The sequence below is a fragment of the Mytilus californianus genome, unplaced genomic scaffold (assembly GCF_021869535.1).
Source record: "Mytilus californianus isolate M0D057914Y unplaced genomic scaffold, xbMytCali1.0.p SCAF_6, whole genome shotgun sequence".
Taxonomy (NCBI): domain Eukaryota; kingdom Metazoa; phylum Mollusca; class Bivalvia; order Mytilida; family Mytilidae; genus Mytilus; species Mytilus californianus.
Window position 1 is genome coordinate 70,928,124 of NW_026262712.1, and position 27,604 is coordinate 70,955,727.

The window sequence follows — 27,604 nt, forward strand, 5'->3', positions numbered from 1 at the left end:
AAAAACTGAAAGTCAAGGATGAATAGATAATTTAATACTTGAGAAGCTAGATGATGACTGAGGAGAATCAAAACGAATAGTCAAATCAATCTAAGGTCTTAATAATGTCTAAATTTATCAACAGTGAATTAAGAAAGGTTTGTCATAAATCATGTTGGTACTGAAGCACTGACGACTGACTACCACCATACCATCAGGGACTAACAGTCTACCAGCAGCAGTATTGGCACAGTTCTCGAAAATGAAAATAATTATAAATTTGGTGCGTCCATTTCGCTTTTCTGTGTATACCTTCACCAGGAAGGTTAAACCCAAATATTTGAAATTCAAAGATAAATAGATATTAGAAAGAGCTTTATGATAAAAAGGGTCATACATGAATAGCCAAATCTTACTGAGATCACCTTTGCCTGAGGTAGTTGGAAACTTAGTAGGCTAATATTTTCTACATTTATCAACGGAGAATATAAGAAAGGTGAATATAAGGTTCACAAACTGCTTGTCAAAGGTCTCCTTTTTTAGCAGTAGACTTTTGATTTTACAAGCAAACAAGACATTTAATAATATACATCAACCATTTGCAGACACTTAATTGTTATTTTTGTTTTTGCTGGTAAAGAGCGATGAGAAATCGATTTGATAGGTACTGACTTGGATAAAAAGAATTGTCTCAATTTGGCAACCCTCCCTAAACCTATTTTAAAGGTAAGTAAACAATAATCACATATCTCAACACTAAAAATAACAAAATTTTCAAATACTTGAGAAATATATTTATCTTGTAAAAAGTAAAACACTTTGTAGGGTAGTGCAAACTTTATGGACAAAAATAGCAATAGCAAATTTTATTTCAGCCTGCAACTAAGGGAAACATCACATTACATTTATATACCCCTTTACTGCTTAAACAAGCCACAATATTCAGAACAAGGAAGATGCATTGGGCAATATGAACTGCCATTGGAGTGATATCAGATTCCCCGAAAGACAGAGTACGTATGTCCTGCTTTGCAAATGATATCCGTATTATCATAGAGATTTCTTATTTGTAAAATGTTGTAAAAGAAAGAATATGAATAAGATTTTTGAAGCTTAGAAATTTCAGTCGTATCTTACTCATGCTGCTTCCTATAACCAAGTGGCCTAACTGACGGAACTACACACACCTTTTTCAATAAGGCTTCAATATTATGTTGCCTAGTATCCAAGGCAATTTATTTTTAGATCTAACATTGATGGGCTGCATTTAAGACAAACATTAATTCAATGCGTAGAAAATTTCTGTCTTAAAACTATGTCTTAATGTACTCAACATCCTATTCATGTATAAACATCCGACGTCATTAAACTTATATAAGTCAAACCCTTTGGTTTACATTGACTTGTAAGCAGTACGTTACAATAGACATACACAAACCAACCTATGGCAGTATCAGGTCTTCTTCACATTGCAGTCTTCGGCATTTTATTTTGTCGAATGCAGGTCATCTGTCAAACTAGTCCACCAACATTAACGGATGTGAGGAAAGATTTGCTCGACCTTGATTCATATGTTGACCATAAACTGAGAGCCATCAATACAAAGATACAACAAACAGCATGCTACAACCAAGGTATTTATTCATTTCTTTCTACAAAATGTCAAACAAACATGTATACATAAAAATAAGATACAAATGAACTAGACTTCCCACAATTAAAACTAAAACAGTATTTGCATTTTAATGCTGATTTACGTACAGTAATCATACGCGTACGGTTTATTTTTCATATTTTTCTCGGATCTCTTTACTAGCCGTATATTTTTTGTTTCCTTTCATATTCAATAAATGTATCAATTATTTTTAGCGCGATCTCTCTGTACTACGGTGTTCTCAGTAAATGTATGTATTTTCATGCCCTATCATTCTGTTAATATAGTGCTAAATTAACACCCCATTATGTCCAATTGTAATTTATTCCACTGGATGGCGAATATTAATCTTCCAAAGTCGATCATTAGAAAGCCTTCATTTGTATCTGGCATTTACAAATCTAAATGAGTAAATTATTTAAATTTTCAGGTCACTCGATAGTAACATTTCTAGCACGTCTGATTACTCCATCCTATGGCACTATTGCGGCTAAGGCTACTGTCAAGTTTGAAAAAACAACAGAGAATATTGGGAATGGATACGATAACAAAACCGGAATTTTTACAGCTCCAGTGATAGGTCTTTATCATTTCACTGCTTCAGCTAGACAAAGTCGGAGTGGATATTTGCACTTGGGATTGTTTAGGAATGACGAAGAAATGGCAGTCTCTGTTGGAGTTAATTACAATTCTCTAACAATTGGTGCAACATTTACACTGCAATCCGGCGATCGTGTTCACGTTGCGAACATATGGACAAAATCGTCTGGTATTGTTGGTGCTGGACAGTCATATTTTTCTGGTCACCTTGTACACATCATGTAAAGAAAAAAATATAAGTACATGATATGACGTTGTTTTTCCATCTTCTTTTATTTCAATTTGATGAAACCACAATAAACAAAAACCTACCTATTCAACAATATAATTAACAAAACGCCGTACAAACCATTTTCAAATAAGAAAATAAAAAGAAGCATTTTAGTCTTGCTTGAACGAATTCATAGAACAGTTTATTTATAACCTTTATCAATAGTTCCCTCCAGAATATCATATGGTCGTCCTCTTACCGGACGTGTTGAGCATGTGCGGCTTTTTTATGAACTATATGTATGCATGTATCCAATTTCTGTTTCAGCTACATGTATTCCGGATGAATACTTACAAAATTTACGTACATTTGATGATATCCATATCATCATCTGTTTTCATGTTTAGTATTTTTAGTTTTTGTAAAAAAAACAGTTACTCTGTTACTTCAGCCCAATGCAACTTTGGCGAGAGAGATCATTGCAGTGACATCAGCTATACCTTCATCGACCACGTCGATCTAAAACTTTACAACTCTATCTAAAATATTCATTGTTATTTTACACTCGTCAAGAATATGAAGGAAATATTTGACCGTTAAACCAAAGAAAAAAATAGATGTTATTTATCAGCAACTGGGCGAGTTTGGAGCAGTTGAATTAACTCAGTTCTTTATTGATTTTTCACTTCATATGATAGACATTAAACTATGACAGTGTCTAGACATTGGTGATATATGTTTACCAATAAAAATATTTAATTATTTTAGTTGTTTCATCTTCACGCAATGATATGTCATATTCTCCAGTGTACAGTTGTATGTTATCTCCATTTTGCTGTTAATAAAAGAAGATACGAAATATACATCAATACGACAGCAACCCAGCGACACACATTTTAAAAAATGGTATATTCTAAATTAAGTTTTAATATTCAATTTATGGAAATGAACAAACAAACAACAAATATCTAAGCAGAGGTACGTACAATGTATGATTCGCCAAAAGTTTCTTTAAATATCATTTCATTACCAATTGTAATGATTAATGTACACTTTGATATTTCGTTCCTGCAGCACATTTTTGCTATCGTAAAAAATGATAAAAATATAAATAATCATACAACATGACATCTAAATGTCATATACCATATAACGCAAATCAACTTAAGTATAGTACATTTTTTAAGATCACTTCGACGATAAGAAAGTTCATCCACTTTTTACTTTTCATACATCATATTGTTCTTTGAAATTAAACGATTAAAGTGTTTACAATCTTTAAATATTGAAATACAAAATAAACTATTGTTAGATTAAAGAAAATGTCGACCAGTAGTGCTAAATCATTGCCTAAATATGTCATTTCGAGCTTTAAACATGCGTTTAAAATTAATCGACCCAATTTTTATGATCAGTTGTAAAGTTTAAATGATATTTTAAGTACTTACTTGATATACACAATGTAGGCCTAAATTGCAAAATGTCCCTTTGGCTTATACTTTTTATAAAAGAGATGCAAAAGATACCAAAGGGATATGAAAACTCGTTTGTCGAAAAAAAACTGACAAAGCCATGGCAAAAAAAAAAACAAAACGAAAAACGACCAAAAGACAGACAACGGTACACAAAACACGACATGGAAAACTAAAGACTTAGCAACAAGAACCCCACCAGGTGCTCCGGAAGAGTATGCAGATCTCTGCTCCACATGTGGCACCCGTCGTGTTGCTCAAGTAGGTACAAACCCGGTGATAAAAGTCTAATTCGGTAGGTCATTTTCGAGGAAAAGAGGACGGGATTGTGGATACGACAATTGGAACATATTCGTCTTCATTTGCGAAACAGATAGATATTCCATAACGGTCAACCAAAATTTTCGAAGGGATGATTTCACAACTTTGAAAGTTTGGTTTAATAGCTTCTTTATAAGCAGCAACCGTCTATCAAGGAAATCAATATACGAATTTTTGTTTGTTTAAAGCTGTAAATAGTTCCATCTAATATCGTTAGACATATTATACGTTCACAATTGAATACATCTAGCCTTTGTTAGTCTTGTGTGTGTGTTTTTTTTTTAATTTATTTTGGTTAATTTATATGTTTCGGTGTTGAGTGTGACGTCCATTTTCACTGAACTAGTATACATTATTGTCTAGGGGCCAGCTGAAGCCCGCCTCCGGGTGCGGGAGTTTCTCGCTGCGTTTAAGACCCATTGGTTACCTTAGGCTGTTTTCTACACTTTGATCGGGTTGTTGTCTCTTTGACACATTACCCATTTCCATTCTCAATTCTATCTAATAAGACTACATTACCACTAAGTAAATGTGGGTTGTAATCAGCTAAGTTTCTAAAACTTATTGTGTATTTGTATATATTGCCTTTACCTGAAAAAATAGTATTATTATTATTATCAAATTTATATTGTATAAGATGTATTTAATTTCATATGATAATATTGTTTACACTAGTTTTTTATAGCATGATTTTCTGTTTACCCTAATTTGTTGCCGGCTAAGTGTAAGGGGAAAAACACCAAGTTAAAGTTTAGGTTACAATGAAGTAATTATTTACTTAGGCGACAATGGAAGCCTTTTTTGGGTCCTGCGTTTTCACTATAAAAGATCCGTTGATAAAAATGTCAAATTCTGAATTATCAACACCTTTCGGTGTAAATCAAACTACAAAACACATATGGTGCCGCAGCTTTTTTAATAGAAAAATGGCATTTTTAAGGGTACTCAACAGTTCCAGAATTTTCGAAATAGTATAAATCAAGAACACCCCTTGCATAATTTGGCACAGAAAATGTTGCTCGTCACAAAGAGTTTCCTCTAAATTTCTCGCTATTTCTACACCAATGGCCAACATTCATTTCTCACCATTTCAATTTTTATTTCTGATTACCAGGGCAGCAGAAAATAAATTTACCTCTGCCTATTATCTAAATCTAGGTGGCGCCAGTCATCTTTAATCCTTACTTGACAGTAGGAATGCGCAGTGATTATTTTATTACTAAGAAATGATAACAATTGTTGCTGCAAAATATGTAATGGTGCTTAAATTTCTAGAATTTTTAAAGGGTATTTATCAAAGTTTCAATTTCTTCAAGTTTTAAGTGAATCTGCAATGTAAACTGCAGAAGATTAATTTAGTAGCTGGTCCAAATTTTATATTTGATTATAATGAGGAAGTGAAAAAGTGAATGAAGTGACCATATTCAGACTGAAAACGGTTTTATTACAATCTTAAATGCCGGTCACGGCCTTTCAAATATTCACTAAAAACCATATAGAAGGTCTCAAATATGATATTGGAATAGATATATATTTGGCAGTTAAATTAAGAAATAGAAAATTTTGAACTTTCATGAAGATTATATTGTATGGTCCTAAAAGGGGGAGCAGATAAGTGATGTTCCATTCCATATCTAGTACGTTTGCTTTCAGTGACTGCAACCATTTTTTGACACGGTATTGTCTTATATCATTTGTAGTTTGTACTTGTATTTTGATCTATTATATCATTATAAAGTTGAGTACTTTTCATGTACTAATTTATATTGTACATTTTCATGCACCTGTTTTATTCCATTGAACGACATTAAAATGGAAAAGGGTCGAAGTCTAAAAACGCTAAAGTATGTCGTTATGAATGTCTCAAATCAGGAACCTCGTCGGTGGTTCCTTTTGGTTATATATCTTAATTTTTTGTCATTTGGGGAGTTTAGTTATAATAGAAGATTTTTTGGTAGTCTCTGTTCAAATTTATTCGAAACTAGTTTTTCGATACGGGGCTATAAAGAAGTTGACGACAGACAGATGCCATTTGTTGAAGATCGTATGCGGCCCTCTAGGTGCCTTTTTGGTGCTTACTGTGACGTTTTTTTTTACGTCTCATTGATGTATATTCACATTTTCTTTCATTCATGTCTCAATTTATTCTTTTAATTCAATACTGTTCAGAAATAAAACAACTATCATTTGATGTACTAGAAAAACTGTCAAGAGATTTAAAACAACAATATCTAGTAACTAAATATGTTTTCTGTGTGCTGCAATCTAATTAATCTCTTCATAATTTTCACTTCGTCCTGATCTATGTAAAACACTAAATGACTGTTGTATAACTTGATTTGTAAAATTTAATGAACATTAATGTCTTATGTCTAGTTTAGAGTAACATGTAACAATACTGTGGTTTTAATATAAAGTAACATTTTCCATTTCTTCCAAATCGACATATTCATCTGGAGTATCAGTCTGCATGGAAGGATCACTTTGAAAATTATTCACGAAATTTTTAATTACACTTGGAGTATGAAGATCAAAGCCAACTACATCGAGCGCATTCATATCTATAGGACTGGCTATGGTGTATTCATTGTCGGTCATACCAACAACAATAAGATGGTACTCATCGATAGCCACGAATTGCATGTATCGTTTGAGCATCTCAGCTGGATGCATATGTCCGCAACTGGTTAAAGAGTCAGTGAGAACAATAATAACATCAAATCGTTTTTTTCTGCTAGCAGCCCATTTAAATGGAACAGCCAAGTCTTCGCTGACTCTTGTTGACGGTTGTTGACATCGCCGTTTGACCTGTGCAATCTTAGAAGAAATAGAATCTAAATTATCGCCCCTGGCTATATTACTGATACATGCATCTTCTATAGAATCAGCAAAGATAATGACTTCTACCTCCTCCGTGTTTACGGTTGAAAGAACCATGACAGCAGCTGCTTCGCACGCTTTTATAGACGATCCGCAAATATTTTTCTGCATACTTTCCCCAACGGAAACAGCCATCAAGTATGAATGTCCTGGTGATGGACATATTTTGGTTTGTTTCTCAAATGCCTCTTTCAGTGCATTTACGATCTGTGTGTTTGGTGTCCACACCAACCTCCTCGTTTGTCCATGTCCTTTTTCGTAATGTCGCAAAGCAATAAGAATTGTCAAGGGGTGAATCTTTGGACATTTTAGCTCATCACTGTTCAACTGATCGAGTCTTTGTAGAATAATTTTGATCCACAAGCCTGACGATGTATTTATGTTTGGATCCATCATTCCTAAACTAGTTATTTTACCTAGATTGCGGAGCATAGCGGTAAATGGCATTGTTCGTAGGAGTACCTCCCAAACAAGTATATTATTTAAGAATCGAGTAGGAATATGTTCCCTCGATAAATGGTAATTTGCTATTAGACTGCGGATTTCTTCAACATCGTTACATCGTTTTGCTCTCTTGGCCGCGTCTAGAAATTCACTGATACTAGCTTGATTTGGAGTATTGTTTACAGTTATATTCTCGCCAAATATATATTCTATGATAAGTCTGATATCCGTAGTTTTGGGGTGAACGTGAGCCAGACGAACTGCATCACGGTGCGTCCAACCGTGACGGCGTTTGTACTTCGTAACAAGATAGGCCAATTTCTTTGCGCTTTTATGATTCTGTGGATCTTCAGACTTGAAACTATTGTACCAGTTACTGATGCCCATGCGATGAGCCCTGCCCCATCCACTGGCGATTTCAGACAATTCTTCGCAATATTTAACAAACTGAAAAAGGTGTGTAGGAATACGGCAAACGTCGTTTAATATTTCATAAGCAGATTGTTTAGTCTTTATATCATTACTTCTTGCGCATATGGCTAATGCGTACAGTGTTGTGTCATGCTTATATGCTCTTCCTTGGGTGCTGACATCCCGAATACATTTGATTACCTCTGATCCCCTACCATCCTGTATGAGCCTAAAATAAAGGATCATACATGTATAATTGAATGCAAGTAGTCCATGTTAGATTGGCAAGTTGTCCATTGATAGTAAATATTTGTATTTTCAGTAAATAAATGGAATATTGATATATGTACTGTACACATTATACGGTACAAATCAATGATACATATTGGAAAAATACATTTACGATAATGAAGGAGATATATGGGTTAAAACTAAAACTAAAACAGTATTTGCATTTTAATGCTGATTTACGTACAGTAATCATACGCGTACGGTTTATTTTTCATATTTTTCTCGGATCTCTTTACTAGCCGTATATTTTTTGTTTCCTTTCATATTCAATAAATGTATCAATTATTTTTAGCGCGATCTCTCTGTACTACGGTGTTCTCAGTAAATGTATGTATTTTCATGCCCTATCATTCTGTTAATATAGTGCTAAATTAACACCCCATTATGTCCAATTGTAATTTATTCCACTGGATGGCGAATATTAATCTTCCAAAGTCGATCATTAGAAAGCCTTCATTTGTATCTGGCATTTACAAATCTAAATGAGTAAATTATTTAAATTTTCAGGTCACTCGATAGTAACATTTCTAGCACGTCTGATTACTCCATCCTATGGCACTATTGCGGCTAAGGCTACTGTCAAGTTTGAAAAAACAACAGAGAATATTGGGAATGGATACGATAACAAAACCGGAATTTTTACAGCTCCAGTGATAGGTCTTTATCATTTCACTGCTTCAGCTAGACAAAGTCGGAGTGGATATTTGCACTTGGGATTGTTTAGGAATGACGAAGAAATGGCAGTCTCTGTTGGAGTTAATTACAATTCTCTAACAATTGGTGCAACATTTACACTGCAATCCGGCGATCGTGTTCACGTTGCGAACATATGGACAAAATCGTCTGGTATTGTTGGTGCTGGACAGTCATATTTTTCTGGTCACCTTGTACACATCATGTAAAGAAAAAAATATAAGTACATGATATGACGTTGTTTTTCCATCTTCTTTTATTTCAATTTGATGAAACCACAATAAACAAAAACCTACCTATTCAACAATATAATTAACAAAACGCCGTACAAACCATTTTCAAATAAGAAAATAAAAAGAAGCATTTTAGTCTTGCTTGAACGAATTCATAGAACAGTTTATTTATAACCTTTATCAATAGTTCCCTCCAGAATATCATATGGTCGTCCTCTTACCGGACGTGTTGAGCATGTGCGGCTTTTTTATGAACTATATGTATGCATGTATCCAATTTCTGTTTCAGCTACATGTATTCCGGATGAATACTTACAAAATTTACGTACATTTGATGATATCCATATCATCATCTGTTTTCATGTTTAGTATTTTTAGTTTTTGTAAAAAAAACAGTTACTCTGTTACTTCAGCCCAATGCAACTTTGGCGAGAGAGATCATTGCAGTGACATCAGCTATACCTTCATCGACCACGTCGATCTAAAACTTTACAACTCTATCTAAAATATTCATTGTTATTTTACACTCGTCAAGAATATGAAGGAAATATTTGACCGTTAAACCAAAGAAAAAAATAGATGTTATTTATCAGCAACTGGGCGAGTTTGGAGCAGTTGAATTAACTCAGTTCTTTATTGATGTTTCACTTCATATGATAGACATTAAACTATGACAGTGTCTAGACATTGGTGATATATGTTTACCAATAAAAATATTTAATTATTTTAGTTGTTTCATCTTCACGCAATGATATGTCATATTCTCCAGTGTACAGTTGTATGTTATCTCCATTTTGATGTTAATAAAAGAAGATACGAAATATACATCAATACGACAGCAACCCAGCGACACACATTTTAAAAAATGGTATATTCTAAAATAAGTTTTAATATTCAATTTATGGAAATGAACAAACAAACAACAAATATCTAAGCAGAGGTACGTACAATGTATGATTCGCCAAAAGTTTCTTTAAATATCATTTCATTACCAATTGTAATGATTAATGTACACTTTGATATTTCGTTCCTGCAGCACATTTTTGCTATCGTAAAAAATGATAAAAATATAAATAATCATACAACATGACATCTAAATGTCATATACCATATAACGCAAATCAACTTAAGTATAGTACATTTTTTAAGATCACTTCGACGATAAGAAAGTTCATCCACTTTTTACTTTTCATACATCATATTGTTCTTTGAAATTAAACGATTAAAGTGTTTACAATCTTTAAATATTGAAATACAAAATAAACTATTGTTAGATTAAAGAAAATGTCGACCAGTAGTGCTAAATCATTGCCTAAATATGTCATTTCGAGCTTTAAACATGCGTTTAAAATTAATCGACCCAATTTTTATGATCAGTTGTAAAGTTTAAATGATATTTTAAGTACTTACTTGATATACACAATGTAGGCCTAAATTGCAAAATGTCCCTTTGGCTTATACTTTTTATAAAAGAGATGCAAAAGATACCAAAGGGATATGAAAACTCGTTTGTCGAAAAAAAACTGACAAAGCCATGGCAAAAAAAAAAACAAAACGAAAAACGACCAAAAGACAGACAACGGTACACAAAACACGACATGGAAAACTAAAGACTTAGCAACAAGAACCCCACCAGGTGCTCCGGAAGAGTATGCAGATCTCTGCTCCACATGTGGCACCCGTCGTGTTGCTCAAGTAGGTACAAACCCGGTGATAAAAGTCTAATTCGGTAGGTCATTTTCGAGGAAAAGAGGACGGGATTGTGGATACGACAATTGGAACATATTCGTCTTCATTTGCGAAACAGATAGATATTCCATAACGGTCAACCAAAATTTTCGAAGGGATGATTTCACAACTTTGAAAGTTTGGTTTAATAGCTTCTTTATAAGCAGCAACCGTCTATCAAGGAAATCAATATACGAATTTTTGTTTGTTTAAAGCTGTAAATAGTTCCATCTAATATCGTTAGACATATTATACGTTCACAATTGAATACATCTAGCCTTTGTTAGTCTTGTGTGTGTGTTTTTTTTTTAATTTATTTTGGTTAATTTATATGTTTCGGTGTTGAGTGTGACGTCCATTTTCACTGAACTAGTATACATTATTGTCTAGGGGCCAGCTGAAGCCCGCCTCCGGGTGCGGGAGTTTCTCGCTGCGTTTAAGACCCATTGGTTACCTTAGGCTGTTTTCTACACTTTGATCGGGTTGTTGTCTCTTTGACACATTACCCATTTCCATTCTCAATTCTATCTAATAAGACTACATTACCACTAAGTAAATGTGGGTTGTAATCAGCTAAGTTTCTAAAACTTATTGTGTATTTGTATATATTGCCTTTACCTGAAAAAATAGTATTATTATTATTATCAAATTTATATTGTATAAGATGTATTTAATTTCATATGATAATATTGTTTACACTAGTTTTTTATAGCATGATTTTCTGTTTACCCTAATTTGTTGCCGGCTAAGTGTAAGGGGAAAAACACCAAGTTAAAGTTTAGGTTACAATGAAGTAATTATTTACTTAGGCGACAATGGAAGCCTTTTTTGGGTCCTGCGTTTTCACTATAAAAGATCCGTTGATAAAAATGTCAAATTCTGAATTATCAACACCTTTCGGTGTAAATCAAACTACAAAACACATATGGTGCCGCAGCTTTTTTAATAGAAAAATGGCATTTTTAAGGGTACTCAACAGTTCCAGAATTTTCGAAATAGTATAAATCAAGAACACCCCTTGCATAATTTGGCACAGAAAATGTTGCTCGTCACAAAGAGTTTCCTCTAAATTTCTCGCTATTTCTACACCAATGGCCAACATTCATTTCTCACCATTTCAATTTTTATTTCTGATTACCAGGGCAGCAGAAAATAAATTTACCTCTGCCTATTATCTAAATCTAGGTGGCGCCAGTCATCTTTAATCCTTACTTGACAGTAGGAATGCGCAGTGATTATTTTATTACTAAGAAATGATAACAATTGTTGCTGCAAAATATGTAATGGTGCTTAAATTTCTAGAATTTTTAAAGGGTATTTATCAAAGTTTCAATTTCTTCAAGTTTTAAGTGAATCTGCAATGTAAACTGCAGAAGATTAATTTAGTAGCTGGTCCAAATTTTATATTTGATTATAATGAGGAAGTGAAAAAGTGAATGAAGTGACCATATTCAGACTGAAAACGGTTTTATTACAATCTTAAATGCCGGTCACGGCCTTTCAAATATTCACTAAAAACCATATAGAAGGTCTCAAATATGATATTGGAATAGATATATATTTGGCAGTTAAATTAAGAAATAGAAAATTTTGAACTTTCATGAAGATTATATTGTATGGTCCTAAAAGGGGGAGCAGATAAGTGATGTTCCATTCCATATCTAGTACGTTTGCTTTCAGTGACTGCAACCATTTTTTGACACGGTATTGTCTTATATCATTTGTAGTTTGTACTTGTATTTTGATCTATTATATCATTATAAAGTTGAGTACTTTTCATGTACTAATTTATATTGTACATTTTCATGCACCTGTTTTATTCCATTGAACGACATTAAAATGGAAAAGGGTCGAAGTCTAAAAACGCTAAAGTATGTCGTTATGAATGTCTCAAATCAGGAACCTCGTCGGTGGTTCCTTTTGGTTATATATCTTAATTTTTTGTCATTTGGGGAGTTTAGTTATAATAGAAGATTTTTTGGTAGTCTCTGTTCAAATTTATTCGAAACTAGTTTTTCGATACGGGGCTATAAAGAAGTTGACGACAGACAGATGCCATTTGTTGAAGATCGTATGCGGCCCTCTAGGTGCCTTTTTGGTGCTTACTGTGACGTTTTTTTTTACGTCTCATTGATGTATATTCACATTTTCTTTCATTCATGTCTCAATTTATTCTTTTAATTCAATACTGTTCAGAAATAAAACAACTATCATTTGATGTACTAGAAAAACTGTCAAGAGATTTAAAACAACAATATCTAGTAACTAAATATGTTTTCTGTGTGCTGCAATCTAATTAATCTCTTCATAATTTTCACTTCGTCCTGATCTATGTAAAACACTAAATGACTGTTGTATAACTTGATTTGTAAAATTTAATGAACATTAATGTCTTATGTCTAGTTTAGAGTAACATGTAACAATACTGTGGTTTTAATATAAAGTAACATTTTCCATTTCTTCCAAATCGACATATTCATCTGGAGTATCAGTCTGCATGGAAGGATCACTTTGAAAATTATTCACGAAATTTTTAATTACACTTGGAGTATGAAGATCAAAGCCAACTACATCGAGCGCATTCATATCTATAGGACTGGCTATGGTGTATTCATTGTCGGTCATACCAACAACAATAAGATGGTACTCATCGATAGCCACGAATTGCATGTATCGTTTGAGCATCTCAGCTGGATGCATATGTCCGCAACTGGTTAAAGAGTCAGTGAGAACAATAATAACATCAAATCGTTTTTTTCTGCTAGCAGCCCATTTAAATGGAACAGCCAAGTCTTCGCTGACTCTTGTTGACGGTTGTTGACATCGCCGTTTGACCTGTGCAATCTTAGAAGAAATAGAATCTAAATTATCGCCCCTGGCTATATTACTGATACATGCATCTTCTATAGAATCAGCAAAGATAATGACTTCTACCTCCTCCGTGTTTACGGTTGAAAGAACCATGACAGCAGCTGCTTCGCACGCTTTTATAGACGATCCGCAAATATTTTTCTGCATACTTTCCCCAACGGAAACAGCCATCAAGTATGAATGTCCTGGTGATGGACATATTTTGGTTTGTTTCTCAAATGCCTCTTTCAGTGCATTTACGATCTGTGTGTTTGGTGTCCACACCAACCTCCTCGTTTGTCCATGTCCTTTTTCGTAATGTCGCAAAGCAATAAGAATTGTCAAGGGGTGAATCTTTGGACATTTTAGCTCATCACTGTTCAACTGATCGAGTCTTTGTAGAATAATTTTGATCCACAAGCCTGACGATGTATTTATGTTTGGATCCATCATTCCTAAACTAGTTATTTTACCTAGATTGCGGAGCATAGCGGTAAATGGCATTGTTCGTAGGAGTACCTCCCAAACAAGTATATTATTTAAGAATCGAGTAGGAATATGTTCCCTCGATAAATGGTAATTTGCTATTAGACTGCGGATTTCTTCAACATCGTTACATCGTTTTGCTCTCTTGGCCGCGTCTAGAAATTCACTGATACTAGCTTGATTTGGAGTATTGTTTACAGTTATATTCTCGCCAAATATATATTCTATGATAAGTCTGATATCCGTAGTTTTGGGGTGAACGTGAGCCAGACGAACTGCATCACGGTGCGTCCAACCGTGACGGCGTTTGTACTTCGTAACAAGATAGGCCAATTTCTTTGCGCTTTTATGATTCTGTGGATCTTCAGACTTGAAACTATTGTACCAGTTACTGATGCCCATGCGATGAGCCCTGCCCCATCCACTGGCGATTTCAGACAATTCTTCGCAATATTTAACAAACTGAAAAAGGTGTGTAGGAATACGGCAAACGTCGTTTAATATTTCATAAGCAGATTGTTTAGTCTTTATATCATTACTTCTTGCGCATATGGCTAATGCGTACAGTGTTGTGTCATGCTTATATGCTCTTCCTTGGGTGCTGACATCCCGAATACATTTGATTACCTCTGATCCCCTACCATCCTGTATGAGCCTAAAATAAAGGATCATACATGTATAATTGAATGCAAGTAGTCCATGTTAGATTGGCAAGTTGTCCATTGATAGTAAATATTTGTATTTTCAGTAAATAAATGGAATATTGATATATGTACTGTACACATTATACGGTACAAATCAATGATACATATTGGAAAAATACATTTACGATAATGAAGGAGATATATGGGTTAAAACTAAAACTAAAACAGTATTTGCATTTTAATGCTGATTTACGTACAGTAATCATACGCGTACGGTTTATTTTTCATATTTTTCTCGGATCTCTTTACTAGCCGTATATTTTTTGTTTCCTTTCATATTCAATAAATGTATCAATTATTTTTAGCGCGATCTCTCTGTACTACGGTGTTCTCAGTAAATGTATGTATTTTCATGCCCTATCATTCTGTTAATATAGTGCTAAATTAACACCCCATTATGTCCAATTGTAATTTATTCCACTGGATGGCGAATATTAATCTTCCAAAGTCGATCATTAGAAAGCCTTCATTTGTATCTGGCATTTACAAATCTAAATGAGTAAATTATTTAAATTTTCAGGTCACTCGATAGTAACATTTCTAGCACGTCTGATTACTCCATCCTATGGCACTATTGCGGCTAAGGCTACTGTCAAGTTTGAAAAAACAACAGAGAATATTGGGAATGGATACGATAACAAAACCGGAATTTTTACAGCTCCAGTGATAGGTCTTTATCATTTCACTGCTTCAGCTAGACAAAGTCGGAGTGGATATTTGCACTTGGGATTGTTTAGGAATGACGAAGAAATGGCAGTCTCTGTTGGAGTTAATTACAATTCTCTAACAATTGGTGCAACATTTACACTGCAATCCGGCGATCGTGTTCACGTTGCGAACATATGGACAAAATCGTCTGGTATTGTTGGTGCTGGACAGTCATATTTTTCTGGTCACCTTGTACACATCATGTAAAGAAAAAAATATAAGTACATGATATGACGTTGTTTTTCCATCTTCTTTTATTTCAATTTGATGAAACCACAATAAACAAAAACCTACCTATTCAACAATATAATTAACAAAACGCCGTACAAACCATTTTCAAATAAGAAAATAAAAAGAAGCATTTTAGTCTTGCTTGAACGAATTCATAGAACAGTTTATTTATAACCTTTATCAATAGTTCCCTCCAGAATATCATATGGTCGTCCTCTTACCGGACGTGTTGAGCATGTGCGGCTTTTTTATGAACTATATGTATGCATGTATCCAATTTCTGTTTCAGCTACATGTATTCCGGATGAATACTTACAAAATTTACGTACATTTGATGATATCCATATCATCATCTGTTTTCATGTTTAGTATTTTTAGTTTTTGTAAAAAAAACAGTTACTCTGTTACTTCAGCCCAATGCAACTTTGGCGAGAGAGATCATTGCAGTGACATCAGCTATACCTTCATCGACCACGTCGATCTAAAACTTTACAACTCTATCTAAAATATTCATTGTTATTTTACACTCGTCAAGAATATGAAGGAAATATTTGACCGTTAAACCAAAGAAAAAAATAGATGTTATTTATCAGCAACTGGGCGAGTTTGGAGCAGTTGAATTAACTCAGTTCTTTATTGATGTTTCACTTCATATGATAGACATTAAACTATGACAGTGTCTAGACATTGGTGATATATGTTTACCAATAAAAATATTTAATTATTTTAGTTGTTTCATCTTCACGCAATGATATGTCATATTCTCCAGTGTACAGTTGTATGTTATCTCCATTTTGATGTTAATAAAAGAAGATACGAAATATACATCAATACGACAGCAACCCAGCGACACACATTTTAAAAAATGGTATATTCTAAAATAAGTTTTAATATTCAATTTATGGAAATGAACAAACAAACAACAAATATCTAAGCAGAGGTACGTACAATGTATGATTCGCCAAAAGTTTCTTTAAATATCATTTCATTACCAATTGTAATGATTAATGTACACTTTGATATTTCGTTCCTGCAGCACATTTTTGCTATCGTAAAAAATGATAAAAATATAAATAATCATACAACATGACATCTAAATGTCATATACCATATAACGCAAATCAACTTAAGTATAGTACATTTTTTAAGATCACTTCGACGATAAGAAAGTTCATCCACTTTTTACTTTTCATACATCATATTGTTCTTTGAAATTAAACGATTAAAGTGTTTACAATCTTTAAATATTGAAATACAAAATAAACTATTGTTAGATTAAAGAAAATGTCGACCAGTAGTGCTAAATCATTGCCTAAATATGTCATTTCGAGCTTTAAACATGCGTTTAAAATTAATCGACCCAATTTTTATGATCAGTTGTAAAGTTTAAATGATATTTTAAGTACTTACTTGATATACACAATGTAGGCCTAAATTGCAAAATGTCCCTTTGGCTTATACTTTTTATAAAAGAGATGCAAAAGATACCAAAGGGATATGAAAACTCGTTTGTCGAAAAAAAACTGACAAAGCCATGGCAAAAAAAAAAACAAAACGAAAAACGACCAAAAGACAGACAACGGTACACAAAACACGACATGGAAAACTAAAGACTTAGCAACAAGAACCCCACCAGGTGCTCCGGAAGAGTATGCAGATCTCTGCTCCACATGTGGCACCCGTCGTGTTGCTCAAGTAGGTACAAACCCGGTGATAAAAGTCTAATTCGGTAGGTCATTTTCGAGGAAAAGAGGACGGGATTGTGGATACGACAATTGGAACATATTCGTCTTCATTTGCGAAACAGATAGATATTCCATAACGGTCAACCAAAATTTTCGAAGGGATGATTTCACAACTTTGAAAGTTTGGTTTAATAGCTTCTTTATAAGCAGCAACCGTCTATCAAGGAAATCAATATACGAATTTTTGTTTGTTTAAAGCTGTAAATAGTTCCATCTAATATCGTTAGACATATTATACGTTCACAATTGAATACATCTAGCCTTTGTTAGTCTTGTGTGTGTGTTTTTTTTTTAATTTATTTTGGTTAATTTATATGTTTCGGTGTTGAGTGTGACGTCCATTTTCACTGAACTAGTATACATTATTGTCTAGGGGCCAGCTGAAGCCCGCCTCCGGGTGCGGGAGTTTCTCGCTGCGTTTAAGACCCATTGGTTACCTTAGGCTGTTTTCTACACTTTGATCGGGTTGTTGTCTCTTTGACACATTACCCATTTCCATTCTCAATTCTATCTAATAAGACTACATTACCACTAAGTAAATGTGGGTTGTAATCAGCTAAGTTTCTAAAACTTATTGTGTATTTGTATATATTGCCTTTACCTGAAAAAATAGTATTATTATTATTATCAAATTTATATTGTATAAGATGTATTTAATTTCATATGATAATATTGTTTACACTAGTTTTTTATAGCATGATTTTCTGTTTACCCTAATTTGTTGCCGGCTAAGTGTAAGGGGAAAAACTCGAACTCTTCTTTTTTTCCCTAAAACACCAAGTTAAAGTTTAGGTTACAATGAAGTAATTATTTACTTAGGCGACAATGGAAGCCTTTTTTGGGTCCTGCGTTTTCACTATAAAAGATCCGTTGATAAAAATGTCAAATTCTGAATTATCAACACCTTTCGGTGTAAATCAAACTGCAAAACACATATGGTGCCGCAGCTTTTTTAATAGAAAAATGGCATTTTTAAGGGTACTCAACAGTTCCAGAATTTTCGAAATAGTATAAATCAAGAACACCCCTTGCATAATTTGGCACAGAAAATGTTGCTCGTCACAAAGAGTTTCCTCTAAATTTCTCGCTATTTCTACACCAATGGCCAACATTCATTTCTCACCATTTCAATTTTTATTTCTGATTACCAGGGCAGCAGAAAATAAATTTACCTCTGCCTATTATCTAAATCTAGGTGGCGCCAGTCATCTTTAATCCTTACTTGACAGTAGGAATGCGCAGTGATTATTTTATTACTAAGAAATGATAACAATTGTTGCTGCAAAATATGTAATGGTGCTTAAATTTCTAGAATTTTTAAAGGGTATTTATCAAAGTTTCAATTTCTTCAAGTTTTAAGTGAATCTGCAATGTAAACTGCAGAAGATTAATTTAGTAGCTGGTCCAAATTTTATATTTGATTATAATGAGGAAGTGAAAAAGTGAATGAAGTGACCATATTCAGACTGAAAACGGTTTTATTACAATCTTAAATGCCGGTCACGGCCTTTCAAATATTCACTAAAAACCATATAGAAGGTCTCAAATATGATATTGGAATAGATATATATTTGGCAGTTAAATTAAGAAATAGAAAATTTTGAACTTTCATGAAGATTATATTGTATGGTCCTAAAAGGGGGAGCAGATAAGTGATGTTCCATTCCATATCTAGTACGTTTGCTTTCAGTGACTGCAACCATTTTTTGACACGGTATTGTCTTATATCATTTGTAGTTTGTACTTGTATTTTGATCTATTATATCATTATAAAGTTGAGTACTTTTCATGTACTAATTTATATTGTACATTTTCATGCACCTGTTTTATTCCATTGAACGACATTAAAATGGAAAAGGGTCGAAGTCTAAAAACGCTAAAGTATGTCGTTATGAATGTCTCAAATCAGGAACCTCGTCGGTGGTTCCTTTTGGTTATATATCTTAATTTTTTGTCATTTGGGGAGTTTAGTTATAATAGAAGATTTTTTGGTAGTCTCTGTTCAAATTTATTCGAAACTAGTTTTTCGATACGGGGCTATAAAGAAGTTGACGACAGACAGATGCCATTTGTTGAAGATCGTATGCGGCCCTCTAGGTGCCTTTTTGGTGCTTACTGTGACGTTTTTTTTTACGTCTCATTGATGTATATTCACATTTTCTTTCATTCATGTCTCAATTTATTCTTTTAATTCAATACTGTTCAGAAATAAAACAACTATCATTTGATGTACTAGAAAAACTGTCAAGAGATTTAAAACAACAATATCTAGTAACTAAATATGTTTTCTGTGTGCTGCAATCTAATTAATCTCTTCATAATTTTCACTTCGTCCTGATCTATGTAAAACACTAAATGACTGTTGTATAACTTGATTTGTAAAATTTAATGAACATTAATGTCTTATGTCTAGTTTAGAGTAACATGTAACAATACTGTGGTTTTAATATAAAGTAACATTTTCCATTTCTTCCAAATCGACATATTCATCTGGAGTATCAGTCTGCATGGAAGGATCACTTTGAAAATTATTCACGAAATTTTTAATTACACTTGGAGTATGAAGATCAAAGCCAACTACATCGAGCGCATTCATATCTATAGGACTGGCTATGGTGTATTCATTGTCGGTCATACCAACAACAATAAGATGGTACTCATCGATAGCCACGAATTGCATGTATCGTTTGAGCATCTCAGCTGGATGCATATGTCCGCAACTGGTTAAAGAGTCAGTGAGAACAATAATAACATCAAATCGTTTTTTTCTGCTAGCAGCCCATTTAAATGGAACAGCCAAGTCTTCGCTGACTCTTGTTGACGGTTGTTGACATCGCCGTTTGACCTGTGCAATCTTAGAAGAAATAGAATCTAAATTATCGCCCCTGGCTATATTACTGATACATGCATCTTCTATAGAATCAGCAAAGATAATGACTTCTACCTCCTCCGTGTTTACGGTTGAAAGAACCATGACAGCAGCTGCTTCGCACGCTTTTATAGACGATCCGCAAATATTTTTCTGCATACTTTCCCCAACGGAAACAGCCATCAAGTATGAATGTCCTGGTGATGGACATATTTTGGTTTGTTTCTCAAATGCCTCTTTCAGTGCATTTACGATCTGTGTGTTTGGTGTCCACACCAACCTCCTCGTTTGTCCATGTCCTTTTTCGTAATGTCGCAAAGCAATAAGAATTGTCAAGGGGTGAATCTTTGGACATTTTAGCTCATCACTGTTCAACTGATCGAGTCTTTGTAGAATAATTTTGATCCACAAGCCTGACGATGTATTTATGTTTGGATCCATCATTCCTAAACTAGTTATTTTACCTAGATTGCGGAGCATAGCGGTAAATGGCATTGTTCGTAGGAGTACCTCCCAAACAAGTATATTATTTAAGAATCGAGTAGGAATATGTTCCCTCGATAAATGGTAATTTGCTATTAGACTGCGGATTTCTTCAACATCGTTACATCGTTTTGCTCTCTTGGCCGCGTCTAGAAATTCACTGATACTAGCTTGATTTGGAGTATTGTTTACAGTTATATTCTCGCCAAATATATATTCTATGATAAGTCTGATATCCGTAGTTTTGGGGTGAACGTGAGCCAGACGAACTGCATCACGGTGCGTCCAACCGTGACGGCGTTTGTACTTCGTAACAAGATAGGCCAATTTCTTTGCGCTTTTATGATTCTGTGGATCTTCAGACTTGAAACTATTGTACCAGTTACTGATGCCCATGCGATGAGCCCTGCCCCATCCACTGGCGATTTCAGACAATTCTTCGCAATATTTAACAAACTGAAAAAGGTGTGTAGGAATACGGCAAACGTCGTTTAATATTTCATAAGCAGATTGTTTAGTCTTTATATCATTACTTCTTGCGCATATGGCTAATGCGTACAGTGTTGTGTCATGCTTATATGCTCTTCCTTGGGTGCTGACATCCCGAATACATTTGATTACCTCTGATCCCCTACCATCCTGTATGAGCCTAAAATAAAGGATCATACATGTATAATTGAATGCAAGTAGTCCATGTTAGATTGGCAAGTTGTCCATTGATAGTAAATATTTGTATTTTCAGTAAATAAATGGAATATTGATATATGTACTGTACACATTATACGGTACAAATCAATGATACATATTGGAAAAATACATTTACGATAATGAAGGAGATATATGGGTTCAAGACTGGATCTAGTCCTCAAGAACCTGTGAGCAGTATCATAGAATTGAGAATGGAAACGGGGAATGTGTCAAACAGACAACAACCCGACCAAAGAGCAGAAAACAGCATGAGGCCGCCAATGGGTCTTCAACGCAGCGAAAAAATTCCGCACGCACCCGGAGGCGGGCTTTAGCTGGTCCCTAAACAAGAATGTATACTGTATACTAGTTCAGTGAAATGGACACCACACAAAACTCAGAAACATATAAATAAATCAAAATTTAAAATAAAATGCTCCGCTGGGGCGCAGATTGATACGACTGCAGAAGGTCGAACCCTGAACAGTTGGGGCAAGTATGGACACAACATTCAAGCTTGATACAGCACTGAATTTGGATTGTAATTAAATATTTGACACAGCATAGGTTTTTTAATTTACCTATTCAAACCATATCATTATTATTTGCTTTTATATATAAATCAGAAATCATAAATAACCAATTTAAAATGGAAAATTTTAAAGAAAAAAAAATCCCCCCCCCCCCAATTTTTTGAACCCCCTTATGATTCATCACCCCCAAACTCAATCCCAGCCTTCCCTTTGTGGTATAATACCTTGCAGTACAATTTCAGAGAGATCCATACACTTGAACACAAGTTATTGTCTGGAAACTAGAAAAATGCTTGTTTTTTTGCCCCTTTTTGGCCCCAAATTCCTAAACGTTTAGGGCAATTACTCCCAAACTCAAACCCAGCTTTCCCTTTGTGATATAGAACATTGCAGTACAATTTCATAAAGATCCATACACTTATACACAAGTTATTGTCCTGAAACTAGAAAAATGCTTGTTTTTTTGCCCTTTTATGGCCCCTAATTCCTAAAATTTTGAGGGAATCACCCCCAAAATCAATCCCAGCCTTCCCTTTGTGGTATGGTACCTTGCAGTACAATTTAAGAGAGATCCATACATTTGAACACTAGTTATTGTCTGGAAACTAGAAAAATGCTTATTTTTGGCCCCTTATTCCTACACTTTTTGGGCAATTACCCCCCAAACTCAATTCCAGCTTTCCCTTTGTGATAGATATGGAACCTTGTAGTACAATTTCATAAAGATCCATACACTTACACACAAGTTATTGTCATGAAGCTAGAAAAATGCTTGTTTTTTGCCCCTTTTTGGCCCCTAATTCCTAAAATTTTGAGGCAATTACCCCAAAATCAATCCCAGCCTTCCCTTTGTTATATGGAACCTTGTGATACAATGTCAGAGAGATCCATACACTTACACACAAGTTATTGTCATGAAACTAGAAAAATGCTTGTTTTTGGCCCCTTTTTGGCCCCTAATTCCTAAAATCTGAAGGCAATTACACCCAAAATCAATCCCAGCATTCCCTTTGTGATATGGAACCTTGTAGTACAATGTCAGAGAGATCCATACACTTACACACAAGTTATGTCTGGAAGTTACAAAAATGCTTATTTTTGGCCCTTTATTCCTTAACTGTTGGTACCATAACCCCCAAAATCAATCCCCACCTTCCTTTTGTGTTATTGAACCTTATGGTAAAATTTCATCGAGATCCATTCACTTATAATAATTTCATTGAGATCCATGCTCTTATAATATACTAGATTATGGAGTGTGTGTCCGAGCGAGAACTTCTCTAGTTCATTACTTTAGGAATATTTATCAAAAAGTAGTTGGTCGGGTTGTTGTCTCTTTGACACATTCCCCATTTCCATTCTCAATTTTACTTAAACTAAAGTTAGAGTACGAAAACTAATGTGTCTTCGGACGACGACGACGACGACGACGCCAACGTCATACCAATATACGACCACAAAAATTTTTTTGCGGTCGTATAAAAATACACAAGTCATAGTAGGTATGGTGCATTTCAGGGTATATAACTGCAACAATAAACAGTTTACAGTGTTTTTTTTAAGTTCATTTAAGATTTTCACAAAGGTTAAGATAAGGGAAGATAAGATAATAACTACTTCAGGCACAAAAGGTTATTTTACCAAACATGTTATTTAATGCCTCTTAAAAATAAAAATAAAAGAAGTAGGTCAAATATAAAGGTCATGGTCGCTTTTAATGGAGCACACCATAATAGTCTTGATGATGATGATGGATGGCTGCTTAACGTCCAGCGGAAAATTAAATGCACATTCAGGACAGGAACATGTTCATGTGATATGAATATTAACCTTGCTTTATACTAAACCGACACGCTCATTCGTATTTTTAACGTGTAACAATCCGCAGGTAGACATGTCCCCCTACCCGGACACATTTTTCTGACTCGGAGCCGACCAGTCTTTGCTGTTATTCCTTAATGTCGCATGCTTAGCGGAGAAGCAGCAAATAACAATTTTAAAGTTTTTGGTTTTAGAACCTTGACCTCACGCACCCGCAGCGACCACGCTATCATGAGACCATCGATGAAAAGTTATAAGAGCAGATGTTAATAGTATTGAGCTGATACTAGTAACATTGAGAAATTACATAGCGTATGATTATCAAGACAAAGATTTTGAAAGTACAACTATAATTATGATGATAAAGGTCAAAAGGTATGTCCAGTATTATGCAAAACACCATATTGATCATCTCAACTATTTTAAGAAGCATGTCAAATGATTACAAACTAGACATGAACATAAAAGGAAAAAGAAAAAGAATTCAAAATGTGATTATAAATTTCAAATTATAAAGTATTCCTAACAGTTAAGCTTGTGTACAATGGACTGCAATTTAGTATATTGAACGATATGGAGTACCCACGGAGGAAAAGTTTGGTTAATTTGATCCCCTAGAACCCTTCAAATAAAGAAAAAACCTCCGGAGGCACAGTTAAAAAAGGAGGGCTTCCTTTGAACTAGCTGGTCTGGTTAGCAATTTCAAAATTAAATTATTGATGAACTAGTTTTATATTAGTTTTTCCATTGTGAACCCTTAAAGTCGGGGAAAATCTTTTTTGTGACTCAATTATTAAAAGGAAGGCTTAGATTCTCCGGACTCATCCAAATTTGGTTGGTCTGAGGGAATCTGTGAGATAATAAAATGAGAAAACTATCATTTTATTTTCATCCTTTTGAGTCTCTATAAGAAATGTAAGAAAAAATAAGACTCCTTTCGGGCAGAGGCTAAACTAATCCAGCCTTACCCTGTCGGATTGGAATGCAATCTTTCAATTACTTAGCATGCTACTGGAATCTTTGTTTATTCATTTGTATTTGTATCTCTTAACATGACATAGGATTGTATTGTAATCCAAACCGTCATTTTGGGCCTCTTTTAATACTATTTATATGTCCCCATGTATTTTATCACAAGTATAAATCTGTTTGAGTTCTGTAAAAATTCAAAAATAAAATAATAAAAAAATCATCAGTTCCTATTTGGTAGCTGAATTTATATCCAATTATTTTTTAAATGTTATCTGAAACTCAATTTTTGCTGCAATGTTTTGTCAATCGTTAAATCGTTAACCACCGATCCTTTACCTTTTGTAAAGGGGCATGGATTTTTTTCTCACTACAATCGATTTTGTTGACTTTATCAAAACCTATTTAATATACCATACAGGAGTATCAGAATCTGAAAAGCAACGTAGTATTTATTTCCCCCCTTATTTTCAATGGAAAGAACTATTTTTTGGACTTCCTTTCTGGAGATAATATAACTATTTTTCTTCAGATATTTTAGAAGCAAACAATTAATTTTTAAAGAAACCGTCGCCCCTCACCCCCACCAGAGATGAACTTTTATTCCCTAGCCACCTTATACCGAGGGAGATATATATTTTTAATTTATGATCACACCAGACATTTCATAGTCACTTTCAGATTTAAACTGTAATGTATACAATTGTAAATGGAACACCTGACCAACATGACCAAGTGCTGTCTAGATCTTTTACCTGTTACTTTGATGATATTTTTCAACATTAGACATTATCACACCGGGTATCCCGATCCGATATCCGCGGAGGGATCCGATGTAAGGGTTTAATTTTATACTTTATTTCTTACTATAAACTTGTAAATGTTGCTTTAATACCTATACTTTTTATTTATTTATTCCAGTATGGCTGTCCTTTGTCTGAAACCCCTCAGTGGTCTTTTAAGTATATTTGTGTTTTTGACCTTCAGTTAATTTGGAATTGATTGCATTTCTTTGATAGTCTCCATAATGTTTCTTAAATTTATTTCTAACTATTTTAAACTTTGGACGACTTAAGATTTTTACAAAAACAAAAGTAAAAAAAAATATTAATGTGTATTGTTGAGCCACACAAAAAAAAAACAGTCCAAAGGTCAGCTAAAGGTCTATCATTTCTTCAGCTAAATTACACAATATAATGTTGACCTCGAGGTGTCTTTAAGTCTTTATGTTTTTGTTTTGGTGTTCTGCTGACTCACTGACGTATATTCCCTATCTTTATTTTATTGGCAGTCACCGACCCTCCATTATTTGTGGGTTTTTTTTTTTTTTAGTTTTTTTTTTTTGATAAATTGTTTGATTCTAGATTTTAATAAAAATGTTTTACAGACAGCTGTTTCAGATGTGACAGGTTTTTTTTCCATTGAAAACTAGGAAAGAAATATTTCAACATTGCGTTTCAAAAAAACAAATTTGTAACTTCTTGTTTATATTGAAAATAAACGCTTGTCCCAAGATAAAGACCCATGCCTCTCCGTCCCCGGACACACACGATGAATTATCGGTGCCTTAAGTTTTTAACTAAACTATGTTGGTTTGGCTTTATTTGAATTCTTTTATCTTTTTTTATTGCATAGGCTTAAATACATCTTCGTTCATATTACATGTATTAGAAAGGGCTTTCCATACCTTTTAAAGTTTTAAAAATAGAAAATCTGAAAATGACTAATTTATGCTATATTTTTATATCACTGTAGCCTAGGCTTGTTTCAAAGGCACTCTACACTCTACCATTAGAATGTGTTGACGTGAAAAGAATATAAACTTATCTTATAATATGTATACATGTCACTAATACACAAATATTTTACCTGTCAATAAACTTAACGTTGGCCCGACAGAATTCTGTGTGTTGTGTATTTGCCCTGTAAACCCTATCGTTGACTCCTAGACATAGGAACCGAAGCAGACTCTCCAGGTCTGAGATTGGGTAAGAGTATCCTCCACTCGTATTCGGTATTTGTCCTACTAAAGGTTGTGATTGCGAAACAATTTCCTGACTCGGTGGATCGACTTCCATTTTTAACTTATGTTGATGTATGGGGAGCCATTGGTAAAAGTATATATCGTGCTATATGCCCTATATGTATGTTTATATACATGTTTATATATTTTTAGTGGAACTATAGAAAGGATTAAATGATTGAAGAACTTTTTGATTGAATATAGTCTAATTGAAAAAAATATTTTATAAAGTATGTTTATACGTAAAGCAAATTCAATTTCAAATGTTTATTGCCATGTTAACTTTAAACAATAAGTTTGTGACAAAGTACATAATGATATGAAAATAAGGAGGTGTGGTATGGTTGCAAATGAGACAAATATCCACCAATGTAAGTACAAATTCATTTATATAAGTATTAAAAGGGGGTCTCATTGGGGGGTTCTGATCCCGGATCGCGCTTACTGTTTTGTCAGATTCCCGTATCCCGCTTACACTATGTATGTAAGCAATTCTCATTTTTTTGTAATTTCCCGTGTCCCGCTAGACTTTATTTCCCGTTTTCACGGCACAATAATTTGACTTTCACGTGTCACGC

At 34.0% G+C, this 27,604-nt stretch overlaps 2 protein-coding genes across 5 annotated transcripts; one reads left to right on the forward strand and one right to left on the reverse strand.

Annotated features, from left to right (window-relative positions):
- Nucleotides 1-1,341: 1,341 nt before the first annotated feature.
- On the forward strand, nucleotides 1,342-9,914 carry LOC127705903 (heavy metal-binding protein HIP-like). 2 transcript variants are annotated; one of them, XM_052210268.1, is made up of 2 exons: nucleotides 1,342-1,613; nucleotides 2,064-3,207. In XM_052210268.1, the coding sequence occupies exons 1-2, from the start codon at nucleotides 1,424-1,426 to the stop codon at nucleotides 2,456-2,458; spliced, it is 585 nt and encodes a 194-aa protein (XP_052066228.1). In that variant the 5' UTR covers nucleotides 1,342-1,423; the 3' UTR covers nucleotides 2,459-3,207. The 2 variants fall into 2 exon arrangements, 1 of the variants encoding a protein (XP_052066228.1); XR_007984084.1 differs by lacking the exon at nucleotides 2,064-3,207 and adding an exon at nucleotides 8,771-9,914 and having other exon boundaries at nucleotides 1,468-1,613.
- On the reverse strand, nucleotides 6,373-27,097 carry LOC127705894 (RNA-binding protein RO60-like). 3 transcript variants are annotated; one of them, XM_052210259.1, is made up of 2 exons: nucleotides 26,873-27,097; nucleotides 6,373-8,201 (listed from the first exon to the last, which is right to left on the reverse strand). In XM_052210259.1, exons 1-2 carry the CDS (start codon nucleotides 27,079-27,081, stop codon nucleotides 6,644-6,646), a joined length of 1,767 nt encoding a protein of 588 aa, XP_052066219.1. In that variant the 5' UTR covers nucleotides 27,082-27,097; the 3' UTR covers nucleotides 6,373-6,643. The 3 variants fall into 3 exon arrangements, with proteins under 3 accessions (XP_052066219.1, XP_052066218.1, XP_052066217.1); XM_052210258.1 differs by lacking the exon at nucleotides 6,373-8,201 and adding an exon at nucleotides 13,080-14,908; XM_052210257.1 differs by lacking the exon at nucleotides 6,373-8,201 and adding an exon at nucleotides 19,814-21,642.
- Nucleotides 27,098-27,604: the final 507 nt, after the last annotated feature.

Excerpts from the sequence above, each read along its gene's own strand:
- LOC127705903 (XM_052210268.1), top strand. The coding sequence starts at position 1,424 with ATGGCAGTATCAGGTCTTCTTCACATTGCAGTCTTCGGCATTTTATTT. Across the intron at positions 1,614-2,063 it reads AACAGCATGCTACAACCAAG|GTCACTCGATAGTAACATTT; the intron begins GTATTTATTCAT and ends TTAAATTTTCAG.
- LOC127705894 (XM_052210259.1), bottom strand. The coding sequence starts at position 27,081 with ATGGAAGTCGATCCACCGAGTCAGGAAATTGTTTCGCAATCACAACCT. Across the intron at positions 8,202-26,872 it reads AACGTTAAGTTTATTGACAG|GCTCATACAGGATGGTAGGG; the intron begins GTAAAATATTTG and ends CCTTTATTTTAG.